The 27,241-nt window shown below is 64.6% G+C and overlaps 5 protein-coding genes across 6 annotated transcripts; 2 read left to right on the top strand and 3 right to left on the bottom strand.

The window, feature by feature from the left end:
- Positions 1–73: 73 nt before the first annotated feature.
- On the top strand, positions 74–7,918 carry ZBTB39 (zinc finger and BTB domain containing 39). 2 transcript variants are annotated; one of them, XM_080570924.1, is made up of 2 exons: positions 74–222; positions 1,689–7,918. In XM_080570924.1, the coding sequence occupies exon 2, from the start codon at positions 1,792–1,794 to the stop codon at positions 3,931–3,933; it is 2,142 nt and encodes a 713-aa protein (XP_080427050.1). In that variant the 5' UTR covers positions 74–222; positions 1,689–1,791; the 3' UTR covers positions 3,934–7,918. The 2 variants fall into 2 exon arrangements, with proteins under 2 accessions (XP_080427050.1, XP_080427051.1); XM_080570925.1 differs by lacking the exon at positions 74–222 and adding an exon at positions 936–1,200.
- A 330-nt stretch (positions 7,919–8,248) lies between these two features.
- On the bottom strand, positions 8,249–13,280 carry ACKR5 (atypical chemokine receptor 5). Its single transcript, XM_080570949.1, has 2 exons — positions 12,505–13,280; positions 8,249–11,040 (listed from the first exon to the last, which is right to left on the bottom strand). The coding sequence occupies exon 2, from the start codon at positions 11,030–11,032 to the stop codon at positions 9,938–9,940; it is 1,095 nt and encodes a 364-aa protein (XP_080427075.1). The 5' UTR covers positions 11,033–11,040; positions 12,505–13,280; the 3' UTR covers positions 8,249–9,937.
- A 2,428-nt stretch (positions 13,281–15,708) lies between these two features.
- Positions 15,709–18,506, bottom strand: LOC308184134 (retinol dehydrogenase 16-like). The gene is made up of 5 exons (XM_080570946.1): positions 17,943–18,506; positions 16,910–17,249; positions 16,574–16,832; positions 16,064–16,227; positions 15,709–15,990 (listed from the first exon to the last, which is right to left on the bottom strand). Exons 1-5 carry the CDS (start codon positions 18,102–18,104, stop codon positions 15,761–15,763), a joined length of 1,155 nt encoding a protein of 384 aa, XP_080427072.1. The 5' UTR covers positions 18,105–18,506; the 3' UTR covers positions 15,709–15,760.
- A 136-nt stretch (positions 18,507–18,642) lies between these two features.
- Positions 18,643–24,027, bottom strand: LOC308183965 (uncharacterized protein). The gene is made up of 8 exons (XM_080570577.1): positions 22,798–24,027; positions 22,461–22,719; positions 22,222–22,385; positions 21,892–22,080; positions 20,316–20,873; positions 19,979–20,237; positions 19,186–19,349; positions 18,643–19,028 (listed from the first exon to the last, which is right to left on the bottom strand). The coding sequence occupies exons 1-8, from the start codon at positions 23,123–23,125 to the stop codon at positions 18,811–18,813; spliced, it is 2,139 nt and encodes a 712-aa protein (XP_080426703.1). The 5' UTR covers positions 23,126–24,027; the 3' UTR covers positions 18,643–18,810.
- A 67-nt stretch (positions 24,028–24,094) lies between these two features.
- Positions 24,095–27,036, top strand: PRIM1 (DNA primase subunit 1). The gene is made up of 13 exons (XM_080570977.1): positions 24,095–24,256; positions 24,384–24,541; positions 24,810–24,916; positions 25,026–25,099; positions 25,318–25,454; positions 25,520–25,578; positions 25,658–25,769; positions 25,862–25,951; positions 26,034–26,178; positions 26,250–26,319; positions 26,397–26,482; positions 26,565–26,663; positions 26,769–27,036. Exons 1-13 carry the CDS (start codon positions 24,154–24,156, stop codon positions 26,786–26,788), a joined length of 1,260 nt encoding a protein of 419 aa, XP_080427103.1. The 5' UTR covers positions 24,095–24,153; the 3' UTR covers positions 26,789–27,036.
- Positions 27,037–27,241: the final 205 nt, after the last annotated feature.

A 27,241-nucleotide genomic window follows, 5' to 3' on the forward strand; every position in this document is an offset into this window, starting at 1 on the left:
CCCCGGCTCCCCCGCCCGCCCCGTGCTCCCCCCCCCCCGTTCTCCTCCCCCCCGCAGTTCCCCTCCGGGCCGCGGCGGCGCTGTGGCCCCGACGGCGGGGGCCGGGCGGCGGAAGGCGGCTCCGGTGGCGGCCGGCGCGGGCGCTCGTCGCGGCGGCGGCCGGCGGAGGGCGGGGCGGCGCCTTTGTGTGAGCGAGCGGCGATGGTGCGGGGCGCCGGGCGGGTAAGGAGCCCCCCAACCCCCCCACAACCCCCCCGGGGCCGCCCCCCCCAACACACCCCCAGCCCCCGGGGCCGCGCCGCCCCCCTCCGTCCCCGGCTCCTCTCGCCCCCCCCCTTCCCGTTACCTCCCCTCCCTTTCTACCCCCCCCTCACTTATCTGACCCCCCCTCCCCACCTTTCTGACCCCCCCCTCGCCCCCCGTGGCTCCCCTCGGTGCCCCCCCCACGGGTTCCCCCCTGACACCCCCCCCCCCGCCGAGCCCTTCCCTGCAGAAATCGCGGCAGCGTGGCCACTTCCCACGTCCCTGTCGGGGCTGGTTGGTGCCCCCCCCTCCGGTGTCCCACCCCCGGTGCCCCCCCCCCACCCCCGGTGCTCATTCCCTCGGTGGTAGATCCGTGCCCCCTTCCCCTCACCTCCCCTCCACTCCCCCCCATTGCCCGGTCTCTTAGCCCCCCCCCAGCACCCCGGACTTGGGGGGGGACCCTTCCTCGGTTCCCCCTGCACCCACAGACCCCCCCCCAGCACCCCGGGGTGGGGGGACCCTTCCTCGGTTCCCCCTGCACCCACAGACCCCCCCCCAGCACCCCGGAGTGGGGGGGACCCTTCCTCAGCTCCCCCTGCACCCACAGACCCCCCCCCCCAGCACCCCGGGGTGGGGGGGACCCTTCCTCAGCTCCCCCTGCACCCACAGACCCCCCCCCCAGCACCCCGGGGTGGGGGACCCTTCCTCAGCTCCCCCTGCACCCACAGACCCCCCCCCCCAGCACCCCGGGGTGGGCAGGGGGCGAGGGGCAGGCCTGCGGGCGCACCCTGGCCAAGCACCCCCCGGCCTGCGCCCCCCTCTTCCGTGCTAAGGAAGCTGGCGCCAGGGACGCTGGCGTGGGACCCCCCCAGCGAATTGGGCTTTTGAGACGCGCTTCGGCTGGTTCCCCTTCGTGTCCCCACGCATCGGGGGCTTTCGGTGCCCTGGGGGCCGAGGGTGGGCTGGGGGATCGTGAGCAGGAGGGGGCGGCCGGCCGGGGGGCTGCAGGGTGGGCCGGGAGGTGCTCCACAGGGGGCCCAGCGCTGCGGTGGGGGGGGGGGAGGCGAGACCCCACCAAAGCGCCCACGTGGGCACGGGGGAGACCCGAAGCGAGGGTGGGCGGCGGGCGGGGGGTCTGGGGGTAGGGGTCTGCGAGGCAGCGGTGCTGGAGAGGCCTGGAGGTGAGGCCCCCCCCCCGTCACTCGGTGGGCGGCAGAGCCGAGCGCGGCGCCCAGGACGCAGCAGGAGCTTCGGGGCGTCGCTGGCAGAGCCAGCGGCTTTTCTCTTTTATTTCACGGTACGAGAGGGGTTCCGGTTCGTCTCCACCTAAGGAGCTGCGCTCGTTCCCAGTCGCTTGTCAGGAGGGGGGGTGTTTGAGGTAAGACTGCCACGACACCTCTCTGGCTGTGAAGCTGTTAAAGTTTTTCACGTTTTACTCCCCGCAGAGCCCCTTGCCCTGCCACTTTCTGGATGCCAAGCACCTCCTGCGGCTGATGAGGGCGTGAAGAAGCAGCTGACCAGGACAGGGACCCCCAAGCAGCTGCTAAGATGGGCATGAGGATCAAGCTGCACAGCACCAACCACCCCAACAACCTGCTGAAGGAACTCAACAAGTGCAGGCTCTCCGAGACCATGTGCGACGTCACCATTTTGGTGGGCACCCGCTCCTTTGCCGCGCACAAGGCCGTCCTGGCCTGCGCCGCAGGCTACTTCCAGAACCTCTTTCTGAACACGGGGCTGGACGCCGCTCGGACCTATGTCGTGGACTTCATCACCCCGGCCAACTTCGAGAAGATCCTCAGCTTCGTGTACACCTCGGAGCTCTTCACAGACCTGATCAACGTAGGCGTCATTTACGAGGTGGCGGAGCGGCTGGGCATGGAGGACCTGCTGCAGGCCTGCCACTCGACCTTCCCCGACTTGGAGAGCTCGGCCATCTCCAAGCAGCCCTCCCTGGCCGTGGGCGAGGGCCGGTCGGGTCCTCTGAGCAGCGCCTCCTCCGAGCAGAACCATTCCCTGGGGGAAATCCGGAGCGGCGGGGAGCATTTCGGCCCCGAGCGCGGTTACATCCTGCACGGGGAGGCAGTGGGCAGCTACAAGGAGGACGACAGGAATAACGCGAGCGAAGGCAGCCAGGCCCTTGCCCTGATGCAGCAGCAGCAGCAGCCTCCCAAGACGGAGCAGGAACCAGATGCGGGGCAGTTCGCTCCTGCCGCGAGCATGGCAGCCCAGCCCAGCCTGGGCAGCGTGAACATCGTCGTTCAAACCACCACGAGCTCCTGCCAGCAGTATAAAGTCCAGAGCAACGGTGACTACAGCAAAGGTGGCTTCTTCACCACCGACGCTTCCCTGGACATCTCCACGGGAAGCAACTCCTGTCCCAGCAACAGCGACCACTCCAAAGAGCAGGGCTTTGTGCAGATGGATGAGCTTCAGCTGGAAGATTTGGGCGAGGACGAACTGCACTTCGAAGATGCCAGCGAGGAGCTGGGCCCGTCGGAAGAAGTCATTGAGCTGAGCGACGACAGCGAGGAAGAGCTGGCCTTTGAGAACGACAGCCGGGATAGCAAGGCCATGCCCTGCCAGGTGTGCAAGAAGGTGCTGGAGCCCAACATCCAGCTGATCCGCCAGCACGCCAGAGATCACGTTGACCTGCTGACCGGGAACTGCAAGGTCTGCGAAACCCACTTCCAGGACCGCAACTCCAGGGTCACTCACGTTTTGTCCCACATCGGCATCTTCCTCTTCTCCTGTGACATGTGTGAGACCAAGTTCTTCACCCAGTGGCAGCTCACCCTGCACCGCAGAGAGGGGGTGTTCGACAACAACGTCATCGTCCACCCCAGCGACCCGCTGCCGGGGAAGGTCGGCGCGTTTGGCGGAGGATCCGGCTCGGAGCTGGCGTGCGCCGCCTGCGGGAAGCCTTTGGCCAAAGACTTCCACACCGTCCGCAACCACATCCTGGACCACGTGAACCTGAAAAGCCAGACGTGCGGCGTATGCGATCAGAGGCACCTGAGCCTCTGCAGCCTGATGTGGCACGCCCTGTCTCACTTGGGGATCTCGGTCTTCTCCTGCTCCGTTTGCGCCAACAGCTTTGTGGACCGGCACCTCCTGGAGAAGCACCTGGCCGTCCACCAGAACGTGGAGGAGGCCCTTTTCCGCTGCCACTTCTGCGGGCAGAGCTTCAAGCTGGAGGCGGCGTACCGCTACCACATCAGCCAGCACAAGTGCGGCAGCGGCCTGGATATCCGACCCAGCTTCGGTGACCGGCTCCAGCCGCAGGGCCTGCAGAAGAGGAAGCTGCCTGAGGAGTTCCTGAGCGAAGACCTGGCGCTGCAGAGCCAGCCGGGCAACAGTAAGTACAGCTGCAAGGTCTGCGGGAAGAGGTTCGCCCACACCAGCGAGTTCAACTACCACCGGAGGATTCACACCGGAGAGAAGCCCTACCAGTGCAAGGTGTGCCACAAGTTCTTCCGCGGCCGCTCCACCATCAAGTGCCACCTGCGGACGCACTCAGGGGCCCTCATGTACCGCTGCACCGTGTGCGGCCACTACAGCTCCACGCTCAACCTCATGAGCAAGCACATAGGCGTGCACAAAGGCAGCCTCCCCCCGGACTTCACCATCGAGCAGACTTTCATGTACATTATCCATTCCAAAGATGCGGAGAAAAATGCGGACAGCTGATGGGGTGAGGCAGGGCAGGGCCAGCAAAGGAGCAAACGCTCGCGACAGAAGCTGTGGAGAAACGTCATTTATTTTATTTAATGGTCAGGCGTCATGGATGGAATCCTCTTTTTCTATTTTTATTATTATTTTTTTAATTTTTGGCCTTGCTAGGTCTTTTTAGATTGGCATCGTACAAATCAACAGCACGTAAGCTACATCACTGATTCTGAGAAGTCCGTCATGTTTACTTACCTCTGATCCTGTTAGAGGCCAATGAGTTTTGTGTTTTTAGCATTTCTCACTAGGTTTTGAATCTAGATTTTATTTTTAAACCTTTTAGCCCACTTGACTAGGCTAACCCTCAGTTTGAGCTTACCCACAAACTGATGCTGCTAAGATATTTTGACACCTGACCTCAGTAGAGAGGGACAGAGCTAGAGCAGGATGGTGCTGGACTTGAAGAAAAAGGAAAAAAAGACAGGAAAACAAAGACTCGTTCTAGGCATCACTGGGGTTCTGCTGCTATTGTGAGGAGAGTCTGTGTCACAGGATCGGCCTTGCCACCGTGGCTCCGCTGCGGGGGAGATGAGCAGGCAGTGAGGCGGGATGCCAGGGGCAGGCAACGGAGGGCGGCTGGGGGCCCTGGGCATGTTGCTGCCGTGCCCGTGATGCTGCTGCCGTCTTCAAAGAGCCCGTTCTTGGACAAAGGGAAAGGAAGGAGCCGGCCACCTCGTGGCGGGGAGCAGCCCGAGCAGGGGGCTGCTCGGAGGGGATGGGTGCTGCGAGCAGGGAGGTCCCGCGGAGGAATGGCCGAGCGAGGCAGGGCAGCAGCTCCGTGCTGAGGGATCGGCTGCTTCCTAGGAGGCGCTTTGCAGCGGCGTCATCGGGCCCGGCTTTTGCCGGCTGCTGAGGGCGTGCTGGCATCTCCTCCGCTCTTGTGCACGTGGCGCTCGCCGCGTCCCAGGGCGTCGTGTTGGAAGCCGCAGGAGAGCAGCGTTGCTGAGGCTGCGTGATCCCGGCGCATGAGCACAAGACAAAACCGTGGCCTTATCTCTCCGTCGGTGTCGTCGGGAAGGACGGAGCTCTGCCGGAGGCATGGCCCCTGCTGCTGCCACCACTGCCGCCGTGGGTTGCCGCATCCCGGACGCGTCTCCTCGCCGACGAGCGCTGCAGGACGGTGTTGGTGCCGATGTGAGTTCGTTCGCCTTCTGTGGCGACGCCGTGACCGCGGCGTGTGCCGGGGCAGCCGCTGGGAGCCGCGTGTGCTGCAGTGTGGGCTCCCGGGGCCGGGCCGGCCCTGCCGGCAGTGTTTACACCAGGAAGGGTGGGACCAGCTCGTTCCCATGCTATCCTGCTGTGGGGCAGAGGTGGAGAGGAACATATTTTCCAAATACCACGGCGTGAGTTATAACTGCCCTTAGGTAACTCATACTACCTCACAAACAGGAAGCGCTTTCAAGCCACAGTCGTCGTAAATTGGGCTCCTGTGCTTCTGCAAAGATATGCTGTTACAAAACAAAACTAGTGATTTGCAAACCCTGTGAGATCACCCCGCTTCCCCCTCCGCTCGAAGGGGCAACCCGCAGCCCAGCGTGGTCCGGACGCGTTGTTCGTGAGCTAGGAATTCCTGGGGATTGCTCCCCCCGCTCCACTGTGGCCTTGGGCAAGTCACTTCACCTCTTTGCCTCAGTTTCCTCATCTGTAAAATGAGGGTGGTAACACTTGTGGTACCGACCTACCTCCCTGGAGTGTGCTGAAGATTACTGGCTCACATCTGCAAAGCGCGTGGAAGATGCAAAGCACCTCGTGAGTATTAACGTGTAGCATCCGAGGAGATGACAGCCTCCATCCTCTCCTGTCCCGTACCGGTTTCTTGAGGTACAAAGGCCACCCAGCTGGGTCATTTTACTCCTGGTACAGCCTTCCCCATCGAAAGCAACTCTTCCTTTAGTCCCATCCAAGTCCTGTGGAACGAGCTACGTAGCAATACAAGGTGAGGGGAGACCGAAACTTGTGGGTTGAGATAAGGACAGGGAGATCTCCCTCCACTTGCCGTTATGGGCAAAACAGCCTTGGCTTGGGGAAGATTGATTTATTGCCAGTTAAGAACCGTAGAGCAGTGAGAACTAAAAGCAGACTAAAAACACCTTCCTCCCATCCACCCTCTTCTACCTCCTCTCCCAAGCAGTGCAGGGGAACAGGGGCTGCGGTCAGCCTGCAATGCTTCCTCTCCACCGCTCCTTCATCATCACGCTCTTCCCCTGCTCCGTGCAGGGTCCCCCCCACGGGATGCTGTCCTTCCCGAACCGATCCCACGTGGGCTCTCTGCGGGCTGCAGCCTCCTTCGGGCCACATCCCCCTGCTCCCCCCTGGTCCCCTCCAGGGGCTGCAGGGGAACTCCGCTCCCCCACCTGGAGCACTGGCGCGCCCTCCTTCTCCCACTTCGGTGTCTGCACGGGGCAGGGGCAGAGGAGCCGACCTCACTTGGGAGGAAAAAGGGAAGTGGAGGCTGCGGAGGGGTTCGCGTCCTTTCCCCCGTCCGTGTCGTGTTGGCCAGGTTTGGGCCAGCTGACTGCCTGCTGGAGACGCCTAACGGGACTCGTCCGCTTGGCACTTTGGTGCGTGCAGTATGTTTACAGAGGAAAAGAGGTACTGAGATGGTAGGTGGCTCGTGCGGGAGGTGGGGAGGGTGTCTGTCAGCCAGAGTTGCGCTTCCCGAGTGCTGGTTGTGGGGTGCTGCTGGTCAGCCAGCGGCCTTGGTGCGGGACCCCCGGCAGCGAGGAGCCGTGCCCACCCTGCTGGCTCAAAGGGAAGAGCTCAGGAGGCGCGCTGGGGGCCGGCAGCATGTCACCGGGGGGCTCGTTGAGGCACAGGGTCGCCTCCGTTGTCCTGATGGTGGTGAGGTGTGCTGGTGGACGGGGCCCTGGCATGTGGTCTGCTTTGGAGGTTGTTATGAAGGATGTGAGGGAGGCTTGAGACCGCTGAGTCTTCAAAGCCTCGAGACCCTCCCGAAATGCCCCAGGAGCTTCAATGAGCTTCGGGACGCCTCGGGGCACTGGTGCGTGGTAACAGCCTGCAGCCCCGTGTCCAGCTAAGCTGTGAAGCAAAAGCCTTTTGTGCACATAAACCAAAAAGAGAAGCTTTTACACTGAAACAGTAGCGGGCAAAGCAAGCCCACCCTTCTGAGCACAGGGACAGGAAAGCAAAAGCCCACCCCGTCTTCTGCCGGCTGCTTTTGGTGTGCGGGTGGGGAGAGAGCGCTCAGGTCCCTGACGTTTCTGTCTTGGTTTCTTCCCTGTGTGGTCATGAATTATTCCCACGTGAAGCTGCCTGCGATTGGCGGCGAGCTCTCGTTCGCGGAGGCAGTGTGGGGACGGGGCCATGGCTGAGAGGGGCTGAGGGAGCTCTCCTCCCCTGTGGTCGGGGGGCTGCGTGGCATGCCCCACAGCGGGCCTGGCCCCACAGCGGGCCTGGCCCCACACCGGGCCCGGCCCCACAGCGGGCCTGGCCCCACAGCGGGCCCGGCCCCACACCGGGCCTGGCCCCACACCGGGCCCGGCCCCGGCCCCACACCGGGCCCGGCCCCACACGGCCCCTCTGCCAGCCCCACCAGGCCTGGGATGGGGCCCTAGCGGCCCCCGCGGCGCTGCGAAGGGTGCTCGGAGCTGCCTTGCTCCGACCCCCGCAATGCATCGCGCCGTTCCGGTTTGTCCTCCCCTTTCTCGAAGGATCCGGGTCTCTTAACAAAATAATTAAGCGGAAGAAAGGAAAAAAAAAAAAAAAAGTTGAATTGCTGTCTAACCTTTTTGTTAAGTTAATAGTAGGTACTGACCTCCTGATATTTAAGTGTTTACTATCTATTTGCTGTAAAGTTTTGTATATTTTGTAAACTTTCCCCCCAAATAGTAGATGTCTAAAATCGTTGTACATTGGGTTCTTTTATACTCCATTGTTCAGCACAAAGTGTGGTTTTTATTTAGAATAATAAAATGAAAAATGTTGACCTCTTGTGCCTTGTTTCTGTAGTAAAAAGTAAATAATAATTCTTTTTATAGTTAGCCAGTGCCAGGAGCAGGTGCTGGACAAATTCAAGCTGGGGACGAGGCCCAGGAGCAGCGGGTATTTGGGAAGTGCTAAAGGAACGCGCTGCTGGGACGGCTTCCCATGAGAGGGGACAAGGGAAGGCCGGGGGGGAGTCAAGGGGAGCTGCAGGACCTGCAGGGTTTTGGAGCCAGGTCTCTGGGTGAAGCTGTGGGTGAAATAATTCTGAGGCCGCTCTGGCCTCCAGCACTGTGAGCTGCAGCGCACAAAAGTTGCAGATGCATTAGGAGAGTTTTCTTTAAAACAAAAGAAAACAAAAGTTTAATAGGTCAAATACCAAGTTGTACATGCTTAAGTAACTTGAATATAGCGCTGTCCGGGTTATGTCATGTATCAGATGTCTTGCTATTGTGTGCTTATCTTCAGTTTCTTCAGTGAGAATGAGAGGGCGTGAGCAAAGGAAGCCTTGAGAGGGGTCGGGCCCGGAGCCGTGCTCAGCCAGCGGCTGCCTCCGCATCGCCTATTGAAGGGGCTGCCCTCGTGTCGGGGGGCTGACTTCTGCCCTGGCTGCTCAGCAAATATTTCTGTGACAGAGAAGGATTTGTCTTTTCCTGCCCGGGCCGGTCCCCTTCTGGAGGCGAGCAGGGACATCTCTGCGCAGCAGTCCTGGGGCGTGCAGCGGGGGCGCAGAGCGGCCCCCGGCCAGCCCCACGGTGACCGTGGGTCCGTGTCAGCCCGGCACATCCTGCCCTCCGCTGCTGGAGGCGAGCATCCTGTCCTCGGATCCGGTCCAATTTGCTTATGCCTTGCTTTTTTAAAAATGTGTTTCTTAAGCAGCTCAAGGCCTCCAGATTTATGAATTCCCTTCCAGCGGCTGCCGCTCCTTCACCTTCCCCTAGCCAGGGCTTGACCCACAGCATGTGACTGAGCCGAAGCCAGATGAGGAGGAACTTTCTCCGGATGCTCCAGTTTCTTGCAGCCCGTGCTCCGAGGGTGCGTGCACGTGGAAGTGCCGCAGCGCACGCCTTCCATGCGACTTTGATTGAGAGGGACTGCGTGTCAAGGACTGCCAGAGCCTGCCGGTACTTAGAAAGGTGCCCAGCGGCTGAGGAACCCGACACGAGATGCTTTAAAGGAGACCGGAGTTAATGAGCTGGGTGTCCTGCTGCAGTATGCAAACCAGGAACCCTAACTCGATTCTCCCCAGCCCTGTTTGAAGGCAGACTTGTGCAGTGAAACCCAGCTCTAATTGTCCCTAATTTACTGCTGGGTTTGAACAATCGCTCTCAACGAGTTGCTGATGTTGAGTGGTTCCTCCCCTCGTTAAAGCTCAGCTCTGTGTCATGCTCAGCACCTCCGGGTTTTGTTGCCTTCATTTCTGTAAAATCAGGCTTTCAGCTCCCTGCCAGGTGCTGCGAGGGAAGGTTTGTCTTTCAAAGGCATGAATTCTATCTCGTTCCTGCTCGGGAAAGCATCAGAGCAGAAGGGCAATGTTCATCCCATACTTTTGCAGTGGGTTATGGCCAGAGCACTCGGGTAAGTGAAAGTAGGGGCTGCAGAAAACCCTGGGCTAAAGGAAGAGGGCAGCGTGTTCCCCACCCTGTGTGGCTGTGGGGAAGGTCGGGGGCTGCTGGCGTCGGGTCCCAGTGGTGGGTTGGTGGGAAGGCTTCGGAGCAGACAGAGGACAAGTGTTTCTTTGGAAAACAGGAAATATCTCTTTCTCTTATTCTTTTGTTAGCAAAACAGATCCGATAGGGCAGCACATCAGAGGCGACGTGTCTGTGACTCCCTGCACCATCTAATTTCACGTCTGGCACTCTGCCCTTGCCTTCAGAGCACAGTAGGTGGCCAGCCAAGAAGTGTTGTTTAAAAGCAAAGTGTCTGCTTAGCACCAGGGAAAATAATCTTACTGACCGCAGTGAGCCCAGGGAGCTGGCCACCCCCCTGGGGCCAGCCACGAGCGGGCAGTCCAACGCCCCGCTTAATTGGGGGGGTTGTTGTCCTTCGTGATGACTATGGAGTGCTGCGTGGTGGAGGAGGAATTGTCTGCACCTTTCTGGCCGGCTAGGTCTTTGGGGATGTATTTCACCACGGCAGAGATGAGCTTGCTGCGGAAGTTTTTGCTTAGGAAGTTGTAGAGGATTGGGTTGATCACGCAGTGGAGCAGGGTGAAGCAGTCTATGATGTCGTAGAAGAAGTAGAGGAAGTGAGCGAACGTGCAGTGGAGGATGATGTGGTTGCCGTCGAGGGTGAGCAGCGTGAGCGTGACGTGGAAGGGCAGCCAGCTGACGAGGAACACGATGATGTAGGCGTAGATGAGCAGACAGTGCTTCCTGCTCTCCGGCTTGGTGCGCTTCAGGAACCTGGCCGTCAGGATGTTGAAAACGGCGATGATGGGGAAGGGGATGAGGAACCCAATGGTGGTGGTGGCCAAGCTGACTGCCAGCGCCCACTCGTCATAGGTCTCGAAGGGGGCCATGAAGATGCAGATGGGCTCTCCGGTGTTGACCAGCTGCATGTGAGCGACCTCCAGGAAGGGGATGGCTGCTGCCAGGACCCAGCTGCAGGCGCAGATGATGCGGCGTGCCCGGTGCTGGTGCTTACGCCAGAAGAGGGAGGAGCTCGTCAGGGACACGTAGCGATCCACACTCAGGCAGGTGAGAAATAAGATGCTGGCATACATGTTGGCGAAGTAGAAGTAGTGCGTGAAGCGGCAGAGGAAGCTGCCCCAGAGCCAGGTGTAATCCAGCATCACCTCCAGCATCCAGATGGGCAGCGAGAGCAGCACTCCGAGGTCGGCAATGGCCATGTTGATGATGTAGAGGTTCACCAAGCTCTTGTTGCCCCGTGTCTGCCAGTTGACCCAGATGACGAGGAGGTTCTCCACCAAGCCCACCACGAAGATGACCAGGTAAAGGATGAAGAGGACGACCCGCTTGACGTTCTCATCCAGGCTGAACTCGCAGAACGTGTAGGTGTAGTTGAAGAGGTGGAGCAGCTCAGACCAGTTGTGGTAGTCCCCGTACTCATTTGGGAGAGTGGGCGCCTCGCTGGGGGCAGCGGTCATCTCAGCCATTCTGGTAGCTGCAAAGAAAGGGAGAGCAATGAACTGCGGAGCCCTTCGGCGGGGCAGAGAGCTGCAGCCACGCTGGGAGTCCTCCCCCTGCCAGGTGCTAGAGCCGGGAAGCATCCGCACACTCAGCTTCTTGGTAACTTCAATTTCTGCTCTTGGCCGTCCCAAATGACGACTGAATTGCAGCACCGGGGGTATGGGACACAGGGGTCTCACAAAGACCCAGCTGTGGGTGTCACACTATGAGACTTGCTTGAATTAAGCTGTGAGACTTGCTCACCAGGTCTTGCTTTATATCCCTCTGCCTCCTTGCACTGAGGGATGCTAGAGATCCCTCCCCCCCCCCCAAAAAAAAAAAAGTTATTTATAAGGGGCAGGAGCTTTCATTTAGACATAAGAAAAGATCAAAAGAGAAACTCAGATAGAAAATCTAAGTGGCTGCACTGAGTGGGGCAGCTGGAAAATAGAGGAAAAACAGCTGGTCTCTCCTGGTGAAGTTCAGTCGCAGGGGGAGGTTCTGGAAGTATGTGTGTATTTTTTTTTTAATCCTATGGGATTTTATTTCGATGGGTAAATTCCTACATCATCCCTCCAAAGACGCTGCATCAGCATTGAACGTTAACCTCACCTCGCAGACAAATGCCAGCCGCAAGCAGCAGCCTCCCAGTCCCCCAGCTGTGTTCCCGCTTCCATCCCTGTTGGAGCACAGCCAGCCGTGGCCGTACCCTGGGGACACGCGGCGCTGGGGACTGGCAGGTGGCAGAGTACAAGGACCCAGTCAGGGCACCTGCAAGCCCCGAGGCTCAGCAACGTCAGCGTGGGCATGGGGCTGCAAGCCTGGGAGCCTCCCTTGCTGCTCCCTGCAGCTGCCTCCACGCCTCCTGTGCTCAGGTCCCCCCGGCGCAGAGCTGGTGGGATCCCCGCTGCTGCCGCCCTGCCCCTACACGCAGAGGTGCACCCCGGCGCCGCGGTCAGGACCACAAAGCACGCAGGAGACCGCAGCAGCAGCCTTGCCCCCGCTGCGGCGTGCAGGTGCCGTGCGGCCCAGATGGGAATGCCCCCTCGCTCCTCCCTGCCGCGCACTGCACCGGATCCCCTCGGGGCTCTGAGTAGGCACCAAAACTACGAACTTAAGGGAAATGTAACAGCATCCTTTTATTGCCACAAGCGTGAAAGCCTGTGGATCCCAGCACGGCTGCAGCCGCACGGCAAAGGTGCCGCGGACCCCGCTGCAGAACTCCCGAGGGGACCCGTCCCCAGGAATACCAAGTGCATCGCTGCACCGGGGCACCCCACGGCACCGCGCGGGGCTCCGCGCACCGCAACCAGCGCCCCCAGAGCACCAGCCCTGCCCAGGCGCTGTCACCCTCCTGAAAGCTTTGGCGAGAAGCCCGCAGGGCCAGAGCCTAGCTGTGCCCGGGGCTTTCGACTCCCGAGGCAGCGGTGGGAGAGGGGCGCGAGGCGTGCTGGCTCACCGGCAGGCGTGCGGAGCAGCTGCGCGGGGCGATCCTCGCGGCACGGCGGCTGGCGCTCGTCTGGGCGTGCGGGGATGCGGCCGCCGCAGGGCGTGGGGTGGGCTCTGGGATCCTCCCCAGCAGGAAATGACCATGGCAGCCCGATATCCTGAGACAGCCCAGCGCGAGGGGACGCCAGACGCGGCTTCCAGCCCCCCGGTTTGGCGTGCACCTGAGGTCACGGCGCGCTGGGGAAGGGGAGGCCTCGGGAAGGTGCCAGCATCAGCACCAGAGGGGCTCCGTGGGTGATTTGGAGACATCCCACCTGCTGCCTAATCCACGCAGGATATGGCAGCCACCAAGCCATGGGCCTAATCCTGCCCAGGGCTCGCTGGTGCCGTGGGCAGGGGGAAAATGAATCTGCTGGGAGCCCCGAGGGATAAAGGGGGTTAGGGGGAATGTGCCGTGCCTGTCCCCGAGGCATTGCTCGGGGGCCCTCAGGCTTTCCGTTGGGGAAAGAGCCCAAAATCGGCACACTGGGGACACAGCACATTGCTGAGGGGGGGGGAAAGCAACCACATCCCCCAGGGCACTGCCTCTGAGCCAGGATTTTAAGGCACGGGGGCAGCTGGAGCTGCGATGCCTCCTGAGCCGTCGGAATTCGCTGCAGATGGCTATCTCCACAGCAACACCTCTGGCCAGGCAGCAATTAATCAACCCAACGTGATTGCCTGGCAGTTTTGCAGGGGAAGGGAGGGGGCTTTAGCCTTGCCCCCACGCTGGGGAGGGGGCTGATAGGCAGAACGTTTTGCATCGAGCTGCAAGTCCTGCAAAACAATTGCAGGAAATCTCCTTTTCAAGTGCAGACAAGACATTGTGATCAACAATCGGCTCGGAAGGAAGGCACGGCTGGAACAGGGAAGCATACGGCACTGATAAGTCGGCCCTTGCACAACAACAGGCCAGTCGCCAGCGACCCCAGCGAGCAGGTACCCCGGCCCCGCAGGGTCCCAGCCTCTGTTTGCAAAGGGGAACTCGGGGTTTTGGTCCCACCCCCGGCACCGCAGGGTGCGCTTTGCCCCGCGGCTGGCACAGGGGTGCCACGCTGTGCCGTGGGCCGGGAGGCTCGGCCTTTGCTGTGGCTGCACCTTCCCAGCAGGGCAGGGATGCGGTTTTTGTTTCCGTGTAACAGATCGTGAAACTGAGGCGGGAGGAGATGAGCTGAGGGGAGTTATTGCCCGCTGCAAGCCCATGGGAAAGGCAGGAATCGGATCCAGGCCACGCACCGCGGCCACGGCCAGCAGGGGCCGATGCTAAGAGGGGGTGAGGAGGGGAAAGAAGCTGGTCCCAGCCCCAACAGCCCCTGGACTCTGTCCTGCCCAGCTGCAGCCGTGGTGCTCTGCCCTGCAGGGCCAGGCACCGGCGTGAGGGCCTCGGGGTCATTTATTTGTTTTCGTCTTCCTCACCTTCTAAGACTGGGGCATGCAATCCAGCTTTGATGGCACAAACACTATCCACTGTGGGCTGGCAAGCTCCTTGTCTTGGCATTTTATTTCCCAAGGGCTTGAGGAAGGACCAGACCTGTCTGTGGAGAGCAAAAGCGTTGGTAGATGCAGCAGGAAGGACCGAGCGACGAAGGTGACCCTGCAGCGGTTGGATCAAGAGCAACCCGCGGGACCTGAGGCTTTCCTGGGGGCGTTTTGGGGCTGCCCGATCCCAGCCAGGACTTCCAGCTGCAGGAGCTGGTGGCATTTCCAAGCCAGCCGTGCCGCTGGGAGCGGGGCAGGAGCTGGGGCAGGCAGCTCGGCTCCTTCTCCCAATCTCTGCTGGGATGCTCCAAGGCCACCGGCACCCAAACCTGACCGTCTCCAGCGAGCCCAAGGGGCCCCCACCCTCTCCAGGGGCCCGCTTCTTCCATTTGTTTGGAGATAAGTGGGATAAGAGGCTGCTTCCTCTCCGGAAAGGCACCGCTCCAGGGCTCGGGGCAGGGCGGGAGGGGCAGCTGGGGGAGCTCAGCTCGGGGGGGGCGGGTGTCCCTGGGACACCGGAGGGACTTGAAGCCCCGCTGGAGCTTTTACCCCACGGAGCTGAATCTGGGCCCAAAATTCCCGTGGGATTTGTACTTCATGGTTGCCGGCAGCAGGCAGGGCTGCTCTGGGACCAGCCGTTCTCCCAGTGCTGCCCAGCGTCGCCGCTGCGCTCTACACCCCCCCCCCCGGGGACGCGCAGGGACGTGGTGCCGTGCAGGCTGCTGGGGATGCCGTACCCGCCTGCCATGCCCAGCAAAAAAAAAAACAACTGAAAGTTTTGCTGGCTGCTGCCATGGGGCTGTGGCACAGCGTGCACGGGGGCCCCGAGTGCTCCCTGCCCGGGCTTCTCGCCCCGGCGCTGTCCCGCTCTTGCACACGAGGGAGAAGCACTGTGGGACTTGGGTGGGTGGGAGCCAGGCTGCTGTTAACGCTGCTCTTACCCCGCAGGCAAGTGCACAACCTAAGGGGCTTGTCTCCCAGCTGATCATCGCTAATCAGCCCTTAATTAGGGTTATGAAGGATGTGAGTTGCCGCCCACGCAGCTGATGTGCCGAAACCCAGCAACATCCACCTGGTGCCAGGGGAGCCTGCAGACAGCGGGGCCGCGCCACTGGGGGCTTTGCACGGGGCCGGTCCCTGACTGCTCAGATGAAGCTGGGAGCTGGCGGCTGGGGATTTCTCCCCCTGTGCTAAGGGCAAAAAGCTGCCCGGGTGCTCCCAACCAGCTTTCAGCAGCTGAGGGAGGTAGTGAGCTACGGATAAAGGCACCCAGAGCACTACAGAAGCATGTGGCAGCTCCGGAGCCTGTGGATCTGGCGTGCGGGTAAGTGTTTGGCCCTAAATACCCCCCAAAAACCAAATAAAAGCCTGGAGGGAGGCTGCACTGGGGTTGTCCTCCCTGCAGGCCGCGGCTGGTGGCCAAGGGACCCGTGTCCGCACCCCGCACGCCAAGCTGTGCGAGGTGTCATTGAGGTCCGGGGAGGTGGGAAGCGCCGAGGAAGGCTGCTGCTGCCCGGGGGGATGCTGCGGGACCCCCGCAGGGCTGTCGGGGCACAGCCGTCTCCACGGCCGCGGCTCCGATGCTTGCAGCTGCTCCGGGCAAGGGCTTGGGTGCGCCTTGAGCGGAGCGGGTGGCCCAGGACCGCGTCCCAGCAGCTTCCAGGTCCCTCTGAGGATGGAGCTCGCCACGGGAAGCCCCCTTCACGCCAGCTTTATTGAGCAGCGTAACGGGGACAGAGACACACATCTCAGGGGCGTGCAGGTATCCCCCCGGCCGGGCTGGGCAGGAAAAAAGTGATAATGGTGTCAGAGAGCCAGGCCGGGCAGTAGCTGAGCGGCAGGAAGGCGAGCCGGGCGTCCCAGCCGGCCGTGTAGCGGCTGCGGGGGCAGCGGGCGAGCAGCGCGTGCTCCATGCAGCCGGTGACGATGGACAGGCGGGAGCTGCTCAGGCGGTGTACCAGGGCCGTGCGCCGGGCATCTGGTGGGGGACAAACGGGGGTCAGCAGCACAGCCCCGGGGGTGTGAGGGCTGGGGAGGGGGGGGGTACTCACAGCTCTCCAAGTAGCGGGGGCCGTAGGCTGCCTGGGTCTCCGCTGGGAGCCTCTCCCAGAGGCGCTCCAAGGCCTTCACCAGCACCCTGGGGTCAGTCATCCCCGTCTGGAAGCCGCCGGGTTCAATGATGGAGATCTGCACCCCGAAGGGGCGCATCTCACGCCTGGCCGGGGAGGGGGCCATCAGCACCCCAGGGACCAGGCATCACGAGGCAATGGGGACCCCCCGTGACACCCCTCTGTCCCCCGGGTGGCAGCCGGGGAGCCCTCGCCTCTCCCTGAGGCTCCTCAAAACCCTTCTCTACTTGCACAACCGCTGGCTCCGGCCTTGCACAAGTTTCCCAACCCACGGGGACGTCTTTCACAAGCCCTCCCCGTGGCTCAATGCTCAGCTCAGCTGTGGGGATGGGAGGCAGCTGGGCACAGCTCAAAGCCCTGCGTGGGGAAAGCAGGGTACAACCGCCCAGCAGACGGGAGCCCCGAGAGGGATGAGGCTGGCCTCCCCCATACCTGAGGCTGTCGGAGAAGGCCTCCACGCCGTACTTGGAGGGGCAGTACCCCCCTCCCACCAGGGCGATGCGCCCCATCACGCTGGCCACGTTGACCACCCGGCCCCGGGCTCTGCGCACCAGGGGCAGGAGGCTCAGCGTCACCTCGATGACGCCGACCAGGTTGATGTCCAGCACCTTGACGAAGTCGTCCTTGCTCAGCCACTCGTTGGGAGCAGAGGGGACGGCGATCCCGGCGTTGTTCACCAGCCCCCACAGCCCTGGAAAGGGGATGAGTTGAGACGGTCTCTGCCCCCTTGCCATGCCCCCAGCCCCAGCCGTGCCCCCCCCGTCCTACCTCGGTCACCCACACGCTCCTGGACCCAGGCGGTGGCGGCAGCAATGCTGTGGCTGGAGGTGACGTCCAGGAGGACGGTCTGCAGGCGCTGCGAGGTGGCCGCCCGCAGCCTGGCGGCCCCCGGCTCCGTCAGGCAGCCCGCCAGCACCCGCAGCCCCCGCGCGTCCAGCTGCCGTGCCAGCAGGTTGCCGAAGCCCGAGTCGCAGCCCGTGATCAGCACGAACTTCTCCGAGAGGCCGGGCACCGTCTGCCGCTCCCGGTGCCAGCGCCGCAGCCACAGCAGCCCCGCCAGCACCGCCGCCAGCCACAGCCACGGCCACATCCTCGCTGGAGCTCGGCTCTGGGGGAAGGAAGAGGCAGAGTGTCCCGTGTGCTGCCCTGGGATGAAGGCTGGGTCCTGGGGAGCGCGCAGGGACTGGTGGCGTCTGGGTCGGAGCAGCTGCCGCTGCGCCCCAGGAGCTGTTAGTCTCAGCCGTCGGACAGCTCTCCTGAGCACATAGCGCTGGGGGTTTTCCCTGGTGTTGGGAGGTCTTCGGATCTCAGGTGCGAGGCCCTGCACTTCCCTGCTGGCTGCTGCCCATGGGAGCCCGTTGCAGCCGGTGCTCCTCGGGTGGGCGCGCTCGTGGCAGGTGCTGGTTCAAAGCTCTCCGTCCTACCTGGCCCCTGCGTCTCCCTCAGCCCCCAACCGCCCATCCTGCTCAGCACTCGGTGGCTGTTTCCTTCTGGCCCTCTTACACATGAGCTTTTGTCCTCAGCGTGACTAAGAAGCACCAAGGACGCGTTTTTGGTGGAGCCTTGCTGTGCTCCCCCCGAGCGTGACACCGCTCCGCCTCTTTCCCTGCAGCAGCGCGATGGGCTGGGGACCTTCAGAGCGGCGCCCACCTCCTCCTCAGAGCAAGCTCCTGCCTCAGCAGTGTTTGGATGTCCTTGAGCCAGCTGTGTCCGAGCCTTTCTATACCTCCCTCCAGATGTGCCTGACCCAGCCAGAGGAGCTGCACCCTTGTGAACGCTGCGGCCCCAACCCTGGGGTTACCTGGGCAGGTCCTGTGCTGCTCTGGTCCCGCTCAGCGAAGGTCTGTCGCAGCCCATCCCGGTGTGGGGGCCATATAAATAGAGGCTGGCATGCAACAGCGCCAGCCCAGGTATTGAGCAGCAGCTGGGGGAAGAGCCAGAAACCCGAATTGCTCTGGGTCATCCTGCAGGAGAGGCCGGATTGCACCAGCTCCCGGTATAAAACTCCATTTCTTAATTGCGATTCACCGCCTCATCTTGCACAGATCCACGTGCTGGGAGCTCTGCTCTGGCCTCTGGTAGCTGCCTGTGCTGGCAGAGCTGGCTCGGACCCTTCTGGACGCAGCGCTGGGCTGAGTTTGCCTGGCTCAGGAGCCCTGGGGCGGCTGCTTTGTCCCCTTTACCCAGGGCAGGCAGCAGAGGGGCTGGGGCAAGCTCAGAGCAGCGAAGCGGGGCTGGGGGCTCCCCTGGCCACCTGAAGCAGCGCTCACTCCCCTTCCCAGCCGCTCTGCCCGTGGGGCACGGAGCCGGCTGCTGCAGCTCGGAGCACCTGGGTGTCCCCAGCACCAGGGCACAGCGAAGCGGGCAGGGGCTGGTGCAGGCGGAGAGGCTCGGCACAGCCGTGCCGACGCTTCTGTCCCGTCTCTCCCGGTGCAGGCAGGGGCATGGCCTCGGTGCGCTGTCTGAGGGAGGGGGCACAGCTAAAAAGAAAAGCCCTGCCGTGCAGGGAAGAGGACGTTGTCTTTATTCAGCAGCAAACCTGTTTGCTAGCAGGTGACGGCGAGTCACAGGATGTACGCCGATCTAGGGGTTTAGGAACTTCTCCGCGCGGCTTCAGCTGCAGGGCGATGCCAGATCTCAGCCCCTGGCTGCTGCTGCCCGCAGCGGCCTCAGGCTTTCTGGGCAGGTTTGGGGTAGAGCCAGGTCAGGATCACGTCGGCGAGGGTGGAGGGCAGGTAGCTGAGGGGGATGAAGAGCAGCTTGGCGTCCCAGCCGGCCGAGTAGCGGGCGCGCGGGTAGCGGCTGGTCAGCGCGTGCTCCATGCAGTCCGTGACCAGCGAGAGGTTGGAGTTGCACCTCTTCTGCATCTTCCTGGCTCCTGCCACAACTGTGGAGGCAGAAGGGGCCCGGTGGGTGCTGAGCCTCCTGCCAAAGGCAACTGAACTCTCTGGCTCCCAGGGCGGCTGGACACCCTGTGGCCCCGGGGTGGGCTTTGGCTTCGGGGAGGGAGGACCGTTGCTTTAGCTGCTAGGTGGTGTACTTACAGTCCTTCAAGTAATTCTCCCCGTAGCCTGCTTTCGTTTCATCCGAGACCTTCTCCCAGGTGCTAAGAAAGCACTTCTCCAGGTTCTCGGCACCGGTGATCGCTGTCTTGAAGTAGCCTGGCTCGATGATGCTGACCTTCACCCCGAAGTGGCGCATCTCAAGCCTGGAAGGATCCGAGCCCCGTGGGAGCAGATTGCAGCAGCCAGCACGGGGTCGTGCAGGATGCACGGCAGCCTTGTGACAGGGGACTGGGGGGGGGATCCTGAACACGCCAGCACACCCGGTGCCAGCCCCAGCACGCATCCGAGGTGGTTCATGAACAAATGTTTGCTGAGTCTGGATGGGATGGGGTCAGAACAGACCTCGGGGACGTTCCCCCGGGATCTGGAGCGAGGGCAAGGTCCAAGCAGGAGGTTTCCTGCCCGGGCAGGTGGTGTCAGCCTGGGGCCAGCAGCCTCCCCTGCAGCCAGGCAGATCCAGCACGCGGGGGAATGAAATCAGAGCCCTGCCACATCCTTCACTGTCCCCTCCCTTGGGCTGCCTCTGCGTGAGCTGGACCGAAGCCAGAGCGGAGGCTGCCAGTGGTGGCCGTGGGTACGGCACGAGGCGGCGCTCGCGTGGGTGGGCGCTGCGTCCCCAAAGGCCCTCTTCGTGCGTCTGGTGGCGGCAGCTAAAACAAGCCCACGTGTGCTCGCTGGGGGTGGCAGAGGAAGGGGTCTGCGCAGGCGAAGGCTCTGCCAGAGAAGTGAAGCGGCCTGAAGGACCAGCAGCGGGCTCCGCACGTGGACTTACCGGAGGCTGTCGGAGAAGGCCTCCACGCCGTACTTGGAGGGGCAGTACCCCCCGCCGAAGAAGGCGATCCGGCCCATCACGCTGGCCACGTTGACCACCCGGCCCCGGGCTCTGCGCACCAGGGGCAGGAGGCTCAGCGTCACCTCGATGAGGCCGACCAGGTTGACGTCCAGCACCTTGACGAAGTCGTCCTTGCTCAGCCACTCGTTGGGAGCAGAGGGGACGGCGATCCCGGCGTTGTTCACCAGCCCCCACAGCCCTGGGGAGGGGATGGGGTGACACAGGGCCACTGTCCCCTGACGTGCCCCCAGCCCCAGCCGTGCCCCCCCCGTCCTACCTCGGTCACCCACGCGCTCCCGGACCCAGGCGGTGGCGGCAGCAATGCTGTGGCTGGAGGTGACGTCCAGGAGGACGGTCTGCAGGCGCTGCGAGGTGGCCGCCCGCAGCCCGGCGGCCCCCGGCTCCGTCAGGCAGCCCGCCAGCACCCGCAGCCCCCGCGCGTCCAGCTGCCGTGCCAGCAGGTTGCCGAAGCCCGAGTCGCAGCCCGTGATCAGCACGAACTTCTCCGAGAGGCCGGGCACCGTCTGCCGCTCCCGGTGCCAGCGCCGCAGCCACAGCAGCCCCGCCAGCACCGCCGCCAGCCACAGCCACGGCCACGGCCCCATCCCGGGCAGGAGGTCGGGGCTCAGCGAGCGGAGCGGGGACACTCGGGGGGCGAGCGGGAGCAGGCGCTGCTGCAGCCGCAAGCGCTGGATCAGGCCCGCACCGACCTTGGACCTGCCCAACCCCGCAGGGCTGGGTAAATCAGTGCCGGTGGTGGGGCCGGATCTGGGGCCAGCGGCGCTGTGCCAGCGGCTGAGGCTGCAGCCGAGCCTGGGGAGGCACGGGCAGGGGGCTCAGCCCCACGGTGCATCCCCGGCCCCTTCCAGGCCAGGTCCTGGGCAGGAGCGTGATGGTTGCCTGCCCCATCCCGGTGTCGCCAGCTCTGTCGACAGCTGGGGCGCGCTGGAGGCGTCTGGCTGCCGGCACTGCCCTGGGCCGTGTCTTACGGCAGCGTTACGGAAGGAGCCTGAAGGAGCAGGCGCTGTGTTTCCTAACGCCGCTCGCTTCTGCTTTTATCACGGGCATCTGGTGGCTCTGGGAACCAGAGCTGGAGAGCAGCAAGAAGCTGCGCTGAGCTTGTAGGCACACGCCTGCACAGGCAGTGCCCACAAAACACTCCTGCGCTCCCGGCGGCGGCGCTGAGCCTCTCCCCTGCCCCCTTGCAAACCAGCCGAGGGGCAGCCCGTTGTCGGCATGGGGCTGCAGCCTTTGTGCTTGGTCCTTGGGGTTTTGGCTGGGTCTGCGCCCACACGGGCACCCCACGGCCCCACCCTCCCAGCTGCCTGATGCAGCCCCCCCGGCTGCTCCCCCTGCACGCACAGGGCACCAGAGGGGAGCACGGGGCAGCCCCTGCGGAGCCTGGGGCCAGCGAGGGCTGAGCTGCGTTGCCCCAAGAGCGGGGCAAGCACCGCACCGGGGTCTTCTGTGGCCAGGAAGGAGCTTTGGTCCCTCACAGCCCTCCCAGTCCCTGTGGTCGTTCTCCTCTGCCCGGCAGCGTTTGATGCCTCACCCATCCCCGGGGATGCCCCTGCCCTCCCCTTCCCTCCTGGCAAAGCAGGACCCCCCCGTTCCTTGCTGCTTGTGCAGCACGAAACCCCCGAAAGCAAAGAGCAGTGGGCGGACGCGAGGCAGCGGCGGTGGCCACGCAACACACGCAGGCACTCAGGGCAGCGTTGCTTTCTGTGAAATGGCCGCGAACGCCAACAACCGACTGGAGCGAGCGGGGCCCGGGCCGCAAGCCCGATGCCGGGGGGTATGGGCAGCACCGTGCTGGGCACCGGCTGCGCCCCGAGCGCGCTCCTAGGTGGTGCTGGTGGCGAGCAGGCGGTCGGCCCAGGCGCTGGGCAGGTAGGACAGGGGGATGTAGAAGAGTCTGGCGTCCAGACCGCATCCGTAGCGAGTGCGCGGGTACTCGGCTGTCAGCGCGTGCTCCATGGCGTCGGTGACGAGGGAGAGCTTGGGGTTGGCTGTGACGATTAAACGCTGAAAATTGCTGTTGTCTGCAGAGGAGAAGTGAGAGCTGGCCGGGCGCCCCGCGCCACGCTGAGGTTTAACCCAGCGAGGGCAGCACGTTTTGTTTTCCTTTCCCTGCCACAGGATCCCAGCCACAGCCCCCCGGCACCCCTGGCACCCGCACTCACAGGCCTGGAAGTACTGCTGCCCGTACTCCTGCTTGACCTCGTCGGGCGCGCGGTCCCACGCCCGCACGATGCTCTGCCTCGCCTCGTCGGAGTCCAGGATGCTGGTCTGGAAGCAGCCGGGCTCGATGATGGACACCTTCACCCCGAAATCCCGGAGCTCGCGCCTGGAAGGCAGCGGTGAGCGTGGTGCAGCGGGGATCGGGGCTGGGAGAGGGACGGGGGGACGGGACAGGGGGTACCTGAGGCTGTCGGAGAAGGCCTCCACGCCGTACTTGGAGGGGCAGTACCCCCCTCCCACCAGGGCGATGCGCCCCACCATGCTCGCCACGTTGACCACCCGGCCCCGGGCTCTGCGCACCAGGGGCAGGAGGCTCAGCGTCACCTCGATGAGGCCGACCAGGTTGACGTCCAGCACCTTGACGAAGTCGTCCTTGCTCAGCCACTCGTTGGGGCCGACCGGGTTGAAGATCCCAGCATTGTTCACCAGCCCCCAGAGTCCTGGGGAGGGGATGGGGTGACACAGGGCCACTGTCCCCTGCCGTGCCCCCAGCCCCAGCCGTGCCCCCCCCGTCCTACCTCGGTCACCCACACGCTCCCGGACCCAGGCGGTGGCGGCAGCAATGCTGTGGCTGGAGGTGACGTCCAGGAGGACGGTCTGCAGGCGCTGCGAGGTGGCCGCCCGCAGCCCGGCGGCCCCCGGCTCCGTCAGGCAGCCCGCCAGCACCCGCAGCCCCCGCGCGTCCAGCTGCCGTGCCAGCAGGTTGCCGAAGCCCGAGTCGCAGCCCGTGATCAGCACGAACTTCTCCGAGAGGCCGGGCACCGTCTGCCGCTCCCGGTGCCAGCGCCGCAGCCACAGCAGCCCCGCCAGCACCGCCGCCAGCCACAGCCACGGCCACGGCCCCATCCCGGGCAGGAGGTCGGGGCTCAGCGAGCGGAGCGGGGACACTCGGGGGGCGAGCGGGGAAGGCGCCGGTGAAGCCGCAAGCACCGGCTCAGGCCCGCACCGACCTTGGACCCCCGGGACCGGGCAATGACCGCGGGCGGGGCCAGGGGCTGAGCTCCCTGGGGCGCCCCGAGCCCCCCCTGCCCCTCCCCGGCCGCCGGGGCTCGCTGCAGCCCCGTGCGCTGCCCGTGCCCCTCTGGTAGGTGCCGAGCCGTGCCGTGCCGTGCCGTGCGGGACTGGGGTGGGCTTTGCAGTGCCCGGCCGTGCCGTGCCGTTCTGGGCCACGTCGGGCACTGCAGTGCCCACTCCCGAACCGAGCCGTGCCGTGCCGTGCGGGACTGGGGTGGGCTTTGCAGTGCCCGGCCGTGCCGTGCCGAGCCGTTCCGGGCTATGTCAGGTGCTCAAGTGCCCGTTCCCGAGCCGAGCTGAGCCAAGCCTTGCCGGGGGGGACTGGAGGTGAACTGGGCCATTCCATGCCGAGCCGTTCCGGGCTATGTCAGGTGCTCAAGTGCCCGTTCCCGAGCCGAGCCGAGCCGCATCTGGCTGCGGTGCCCAGGCTGTGCCGGGTGCCGTGCCGGGCCATTCCGAGCCGTGCCGTGCCGGACTGGGGTGGGCTTTGCAGCGCCCAGCCGTGCCGTTCTGGGCCATGTCGGGCACTGCAGTGCCCACTCCCGAACCGAGCCGAGCCGAGCCGTGCCGGGCGGGACTGGCACGGACTTTGCAGCGCCCGGCCGTGCCGTGCCGAGCCCGGAACGGTGCTCAAGCGCCCGTTCCCGAGCCGAGCCGAGCCGAGCCGAGCCGTATCTGGCTGCGGTGCCCAGGCTGTGCCGGGTGCCGGGCCGGGCCGTTCCGAGCCGTGCCGGGCCGGGCCGTGCCGGGCCATCCCGAGCCGTGCCGGGCCGTTCCGAGCCGTGCCGGGCGGTGCCGCCCCCCAGCTCCCGGCGGCCCCCGGGCTCAGGCGGCGCCGCCGCTTCCCGCCGCCTGCCGCCATGGCGCGGTTCGAGCCGGCGGCGCTGCCCGAGCTGCTCCCGGTCTTCTACCGGCGGCTCTTCCCGCACGGCGCCTACGGCCGCTGGCTCGGTTACGGCGGCGGTGAGCGGCGGGGGGGGGCCGGGGGGGGCGGCGGGAACGGGGCGGGGGGGGTGGTGGTGGGGGGGGGCCGTGCCGGTCCGTACCGGGCCCCCTCCCAGCCCTATCCGTGCCCCCCCCCCCCCCCCAGCGGCGAAGAACTACTTCCAGCTGCGGGAGTTCTCCTTCACGCTGCGGGACGACATCTACGTGCGCTTCCAGTCCTTCGGCAGCCCCCAGGAGCTGGAGCGGGAGCTGCAGAAGATAAACCCCTACAAGATCGACATCGGGGCCGTCTACTCCCACCGGGTGAGTCGCAGAACCCTAAAAACCCCAAAGCAGAATCGTTAGGGTTGGAAAAGCCCCCCCCAGGATCATCCGGTCCAACCGTCCCCTGCCACCACCGTCACCCGCTAAACCACGTCCCCAAGCACCACGTCCCCAAGCACCACGTCCAAGCTCTCCCTAAACACCCCCAAATCCCGCTCCCACCGGGCTCCCCGACCGGCCGGGGGCTGCGGGAGGACGCCGGCCCCCCCGTGCCCCCCGCCGGGGCTGAGCAGGTCGTGCCCCGCAGCCCAGCCAGCACAACACGGTGCACCTGGGGGCCTTCCAGCCCATGGAGAAGGAGCTGGTCTTCGACATCGACATGACGGACTACGACGACGTCCGGACGTGCTGCAGGTTACCGGGGGCGTTCGCAGCATGGCCCTGGCCCCAACAAGGTGCAATAGTTGGGGAGGGGCACGGCACAGCCACAGCGCCCGCCTGACCCGCTGCGCTCTGCCCCCAGCTCGGCCGAGATCTGCTCCAAGTGCTGGACCCTGATGACCATCGCTGTTCGCGTCATTGACCGCGCGCTCGTGGGTGAGGGATCCCGGGACCCGCGCGGCCCCTGTCGTGCACCGGGGATGCATCCAGACCCTGCTGCCCCTCGCAGCGCTGCCCTGAAGAGGGGCCTGGGGGAGCTGCTGCGGGGCTGGGGCTTGAGCAGAGGACGTGCTGACGCCCAGAGGGTTCTCCCGGCGGGTCTGCAGCGCTGCCCGTGCCAGCAGGCTCCCGCAGCCCGGCTGTTCCCCCCGCAGAGGACCTGGGCATGAAGCACCGCCTGTGGGTGTACTCGGGCCGGAGGGGCGTCCACTGCTGGGTGTGCGACGACGCGGTGCGGAAATGGTCCCCGGCGCTGCGCGCAGCCGCCGTGGAGTACCTGACGCTGGTGAAGGTGGGTGCGTGGGGACCGGGCAGCCCTGCCCGCCTTGCCGGGGCTGAGCACCGCTGTCCCCCCAGGGTGGAGCAGAGACCGTGAAGAAAGTGAACCTCTCGGAGCCCATCCACCCGTTCATCAGGTCGGTGTGGACGCGCCTGCCTGGCCCCCGTGGCCACCAGCCACGGGGCGCTGAGCCTCTCCCCGCTCCTCCTCTGCAGGCGGTCGGTGAACGTGGTGGAGAAGTACTTCGAGGAGTACGCGCTGGTGGGCCAGGACATCCTGGGCAGCCCGGAGCGCTGGGACAAGGTGCTGGCCCTCGTCCCGGAGGATATCCTTCCTGCAGCGGCTCGGGTCCAGGGGAGGGTCCGCGCAGGGGAGCGGGGCTGGCGGTGACCGTGATCAGCCTTAACCGCCGGGCACAGCACCGCGAGCCGCTGCAGAGCGACTTCCCCAAGAAGCGGGACTCGGTGCAGCGCTGGGAGCTGCTGAAGGGCAAGATGGAGCGGACGCGGGTGAGCTCCCGTGGGGCTGCCGAGGGGTGAGGGGTGGGTGCTGCAGCCCCCGAGGCTGCCCCCTGATCCCCCGTCCCCGCAGCGGACACCGAACACCGGGAAGAGCGCACCGTGCTACGCGGACTGGGAGATCATGCTGCAGTACTGCTTCCCGCGCCTCGATATCAACGTCAGCAAAGGCGTCGGGCACCTGCTGAAGAGCCCCTTCAGCGTCCACCCCAAAACAGGTCAGTCTGGCCGCCTGCGGGGCCGGGACGTGGGGCTGGCCACCTCCGGCAGCGACTCCCCTTTCTCGCAGGCCGCATCTCGGTGCCGCTGGATCTGCAGAGGCTGGACCAGTTCGACCCATTTGCCGTCCCCACCATCAGGTGGGCCAGCAGAGGGGGTCCCCAGGGGGGTCCTGGCTCTGCCGGCAGCCCCTGCCACGTCCCGCTGTCACCCGCAGCTCCCTGTGCCACGAGCTGGACGCGGCCGGCGATGACGGGGAGCAGGAGGACGGCGGAGAGACGGAGCCGAAGCGGCGCGTGCGGGGTGAGCGGGGCCGCGGCCGGGGCGCGGGGGGTCTCCACCCCACCGGTGGGCTTCTCCCGCTCAGCCCCCTCTGCTCCTGCAGACTACAAGAGGACGAGCCTGGCGCCGTACGTGCGGGTCTTCGAGCAGTTCCTGGAGGAGATGGAGCGCGCCCGGAGGGGGGAGCAGCTCCGGCGAAGCGGTAAGCGGCGGGAGGAGAAGCAGCCAGCCTGGGGACCCGGAGGGGCCCCGTGGCTCTGGGGCGCTGCTCTTTTCCTGTAAAACTCCTCGTTTCTCCCCTTCCCAGACCTGCAAGGAGATTTCTAACGCTGCTGGGGAGCGCGGCGGCAGCCCCCGTCCTTGCCGTGGGGCCACCGAGGGACCTGCCTGCCGCCCGTGGGGGCCCGGTGCCGTGGGGCAGGGCCCTGACGCCCCCCGGCCGATCTCCCCAGCTCCCTTCCGACCGCCGCTGTTTGTGCCTTTTGTATTTTTTGTACCTTTTTTTTTACCCTATTTTTGCCTTTTGTATTTTTTGAACCTTTTCTACCCTGTTTTCCATTAAAAATTTCTGGTCACCCGCGTGCCTACCTCCCTGGGCCGTCCTACCACCGCGGGGCTGGGGCGGGACGGAGCCTGGGGCCGGGGTGGGGCCCCCCAGGACCCCCCAGGACCCCCCAGGACCCCCCCAGGACCCCCCCGGGGCCCCGTCCCCTCCCCCCGGACCGTCCGTGCCCCGGAACCTTTGTGCGCAGCCCTGGGGGCGAGCGGGGAGGGGGGCGC

This window comes from Anser brachyrhynchus, assembly GCF_964034855.1.
Source record: "Anser brachyrhynchus genome assembly, chromosome: 29".
Taxonomy (NCBI): Eukaryota; Metazoa; Chordata; class Aves; order Anseriformes; family Anatidae; genus Anser; species Anser brachyrhynchus.

Bases quoted from the DNA above. Each gene is read 5' to 3' on its own strand.
- ZBTB39 (XM_080570924.1), top strand. From the start codon at position 1,792: ATGGGCATGAGGATCAAGCTGCACAGCACCAACCACCCCAACAACCTG.
- ACKR5 (XM_080570949.1), bottom strand. From the start codon at position 11,032: ATGGCTGAGATGACCGCTGCCCCCAGCGAGGCGCCCACTCTCCCAAAT.
- LOC308184134 (XM_080570946.1), bottom strand. From the start codon at position 18,104: ATGACCCAGAGCAATTCGGGTTTCTGGCTCTTCCCCCAGCTGCTGCTC. The intron at 16,228-16,573 runs GTATGGGGGAGG...CTCCCCGGCCAG, and splicing joins GCCTTCTCCGACAGCCTCAG to GCGTGAGATGCGCCCCTTCG. The intron at 15,991-16,063 runs GTGAGTACCCCC...GTCCCCCACCAG, and splicing joins CCCCCGCTACTTGGAGAGCT to ATGCCCGGCGCACGGCCCTG.
- LOC308183965 (XM_080570577.1), bottom strand. From the start codon at position 23,125: ATGGGGCCGTGGCCGTGGCTGTGGCTGGCGGCGGTGCTGGCGGGGCTG. The intron at 22,081-22,221 runs GTGAGTGCGGGT...TCTCCTCTGCAG, and splicing joins GCAGCAGTACTTCCAGGCCT to ACAACAGCAATTTTCAGCGT. The intron at 19,350-19,978 runs GTAAGTCCACGT...GGATCCTTCCAG, and splicing joins GCCTTCTCCGACAGCCTCCG to GCTTGAGATGCGCCACTTCG.
- PRIM1 (XM_080570977.1), top strand. From the start codon at position 24,154: ATGGCGCGGTTCGAGCCGGCGGCGCTGCCCGAGCTGCTCCCGGTCTTC. The intron at 25,455-25,519 runs GTGGGTGCGTGG...CTGTCCCCCCAG, and splicing joins AGTACCTGACGCTGGTGAAG to GGTGGAGCAGAGACCGTGAA. The intron at 25,952-26,033 runs GTGAGCTCCCGT...CCGTCCCCGCAG, and splicing joins GCAAGATGGAGCGGACGCGG to CGGACACCGAACACCGGGAA.